The sequence below is a fragment of the Sesamum indicum genome, linkage group LG6, assembly GCF_000512975.1.
Source record: "Sesamum indicum cultivar Zhongzhi No. 13 linkage group LG6, S_indicum_v1.0, whole genome shotgun sequence".
NCBI classification, from domain to species: Eukaryota; Viridiplantae; Streptophyta; class Magnoliopsida; order Lamiales; family Pedaliaceae; genus Sesamum; species Sesamum indicum.
In genome coordinates this window covers 1,989,975-1,991,938 of record NC_026150.1, presented here as the reverse complement: position 1 = coordinate 1,991,938, position 1,964 = coordinate 1,989,975, and the positions used below count along the sequence as shown (strand labels likewise).

The following is a 1,964-nucleotide window of genomic DNA, read 5'->3' as shown; positions in this document are numbered from 1 at the left end:
ATGGTTCCTTGGATCTGCATAATGTGCATCCCCTGGGGCGTTGTCTTTCATAACATTGTTGAAAGGGCCAGAGTGCGGTTGAATTGGGTGCTTGGAAGAAAAATTGCTCTCCTCTGCAATGAATCGAGAGTGAAAGAGATCTCTCGACACTCTAGATTCTGAGGCGGATCTCCTAAGCTCAGGCTTGTTTTCTGGTTCAAAGCTGGATGAATCTGGCAATGGCTCCAGGCCCATGAGCCTGGCTATAACACTGGGAGACCGGTGTTGCTGGCTTTCATCATTCGCATCACTCGCAATACTATCGCATCGATTGGCGGTGGATGAACCTGTGCGGATTTCTTTGGGGTGGAGGCCTCCCTTTGCATCGGTGGTAGCCCTGCTGTCCAGTGATAGCCTCGGAGCTTCTTTGCAGAACTTCCACGAGGATTTGGTGCCTTCTTTCAATTCGAATATCGGGAGAGGAAGAGGTGATTTAGGCGGGAGCTCAGCAACAGCCTCCGCTACCGGTGATCGGAGCTCCGCCGTCTGCGGCTGTTTTGTGCTCTCTGGACTCGGTGCAGCTGAGTATGACTGCTTTGGCTTTCCGTATTCCCTCGAAATGGCCGGCGACGCGGGAGCCGACTTTTCCGAATCCGACGTCGTGTCGCCAACCTAAACAATGAAAAACAATTATGAACACAAGAATAATTTCACGTAGTGGTAGAAAACGAAAATGTAACAGGGAACATAATCTCACCGGCGAAGAAGGGAGGCGCTTGGCAGAATAGAGGCTTCTTCCGCTCAAAATCTGGTGGCGATCAAAGAGTTGAAGGAAACCAGCCATGCAACCCATTTGTTTCTTTATCTGCTTCTCCAAATTGTGCTCTTCCACCAGCCCCGTTGACATTTTCCGGTCACTGACGTCAATTTCCGGTCTCTCTCTCTCTCTCTCTCACACAATCACACACACAAAAACACTATTTGCTGAAGTTAACGTCTCTCTCGGGGCATTCCCTCTCTCTCTCTCTCTCTCTCTCTCTCTTGTGTGTGTGCGTGTGTAAACTGTAAACTTTTGGTTTTGTGTGCTAAACTCCCGCTTTCTGGTGTTTTAAAGGATGGACGGAGGTGGAGGAACAGTGGAGTTAGGGCTTGGCTAAACTCACGCGCAGGTCACTTTTACTCGTTCCTTGTAAGTCGTGAAGTGATGAGAAATGACAATGATACCCATAAATATTTGAATTTGGTGGAATAGGGTATGAACATTACAGAGGTCACGTGCCGCAATCTTACCCGTGCGAGGCAAGTGGTGCTTGTGAGTGAAGACTGAAGCGGGAAGCAAATCATGACAGCTCAAGGGGAAGTAGTAAGTATCTATTATTATATTATATATAACGCCATTCACGAGGAACGCGACATATATGTTGTCAAAAGTCGCCTTCCTTCCATCACAAACTCGGAAATAATTATTCTTTATATATATATATAAATTTGATTAATTATACTCTTTTTTATATAATTCGGTTAATACACTAAAAATAAATTGATTACAAGGAAAATGAAATTAAATTAAAATAGGGAAAAGTGAAATGGAGGCGGTTGTGTTTGATTTGTGGGAGAAGAAAGAAGAGTGGTGAGGGCATTTGATTTGAGGACTGGGGAAATGAACTAAATTGTCTCATCTGCTGCTTTTGGAAATTAAGGCGGAGAGAGAATCCGCCAATTTTGGGTATTGCCGTGGAGCTCAGCTGCTGCACCTCCTCTACTTCACTACACTACAAATGCCGAATGCCGAATGCCGCCCGCCGCACCTGCCTCTTCCTCCCCCACACAATTACACTCTTCTCTCCAAAACTTTGATCTTATATGTTGATTTTTATAATTTATAAAATTATATCTAATTATTTTTAAAAATTTTATTTAATAAATAAATTTATTCATTAGTTAAAATTTATTAAATTTATTGATATTAATAAAAAAATTAAATA

The 1,964-nt window shown here is 43.4% G+C and overlaps 1 protein-coding gene across 1 annotated transcript in view; it reads right to left on the bottom strand.

Moving 5' to 3' along the window:
* LOC105163370 (protein LONGIFOLIA 1) overlaps positions 1 to 1,184 on the bottom strand; it is a gene marked incomplete in the record, with an annotated part of 4,545 nt that extends 3,361 nt beyond the window's left edge. Inside the window, 2 exon segments of the mRNA XM_020694171.1 lie at positions 6 to 651; positions 737 to 1,184. Coding sequence (XP_020549830.1) covers positions 6 to 651; positions 737 to 886 — 796 coding nt within the window.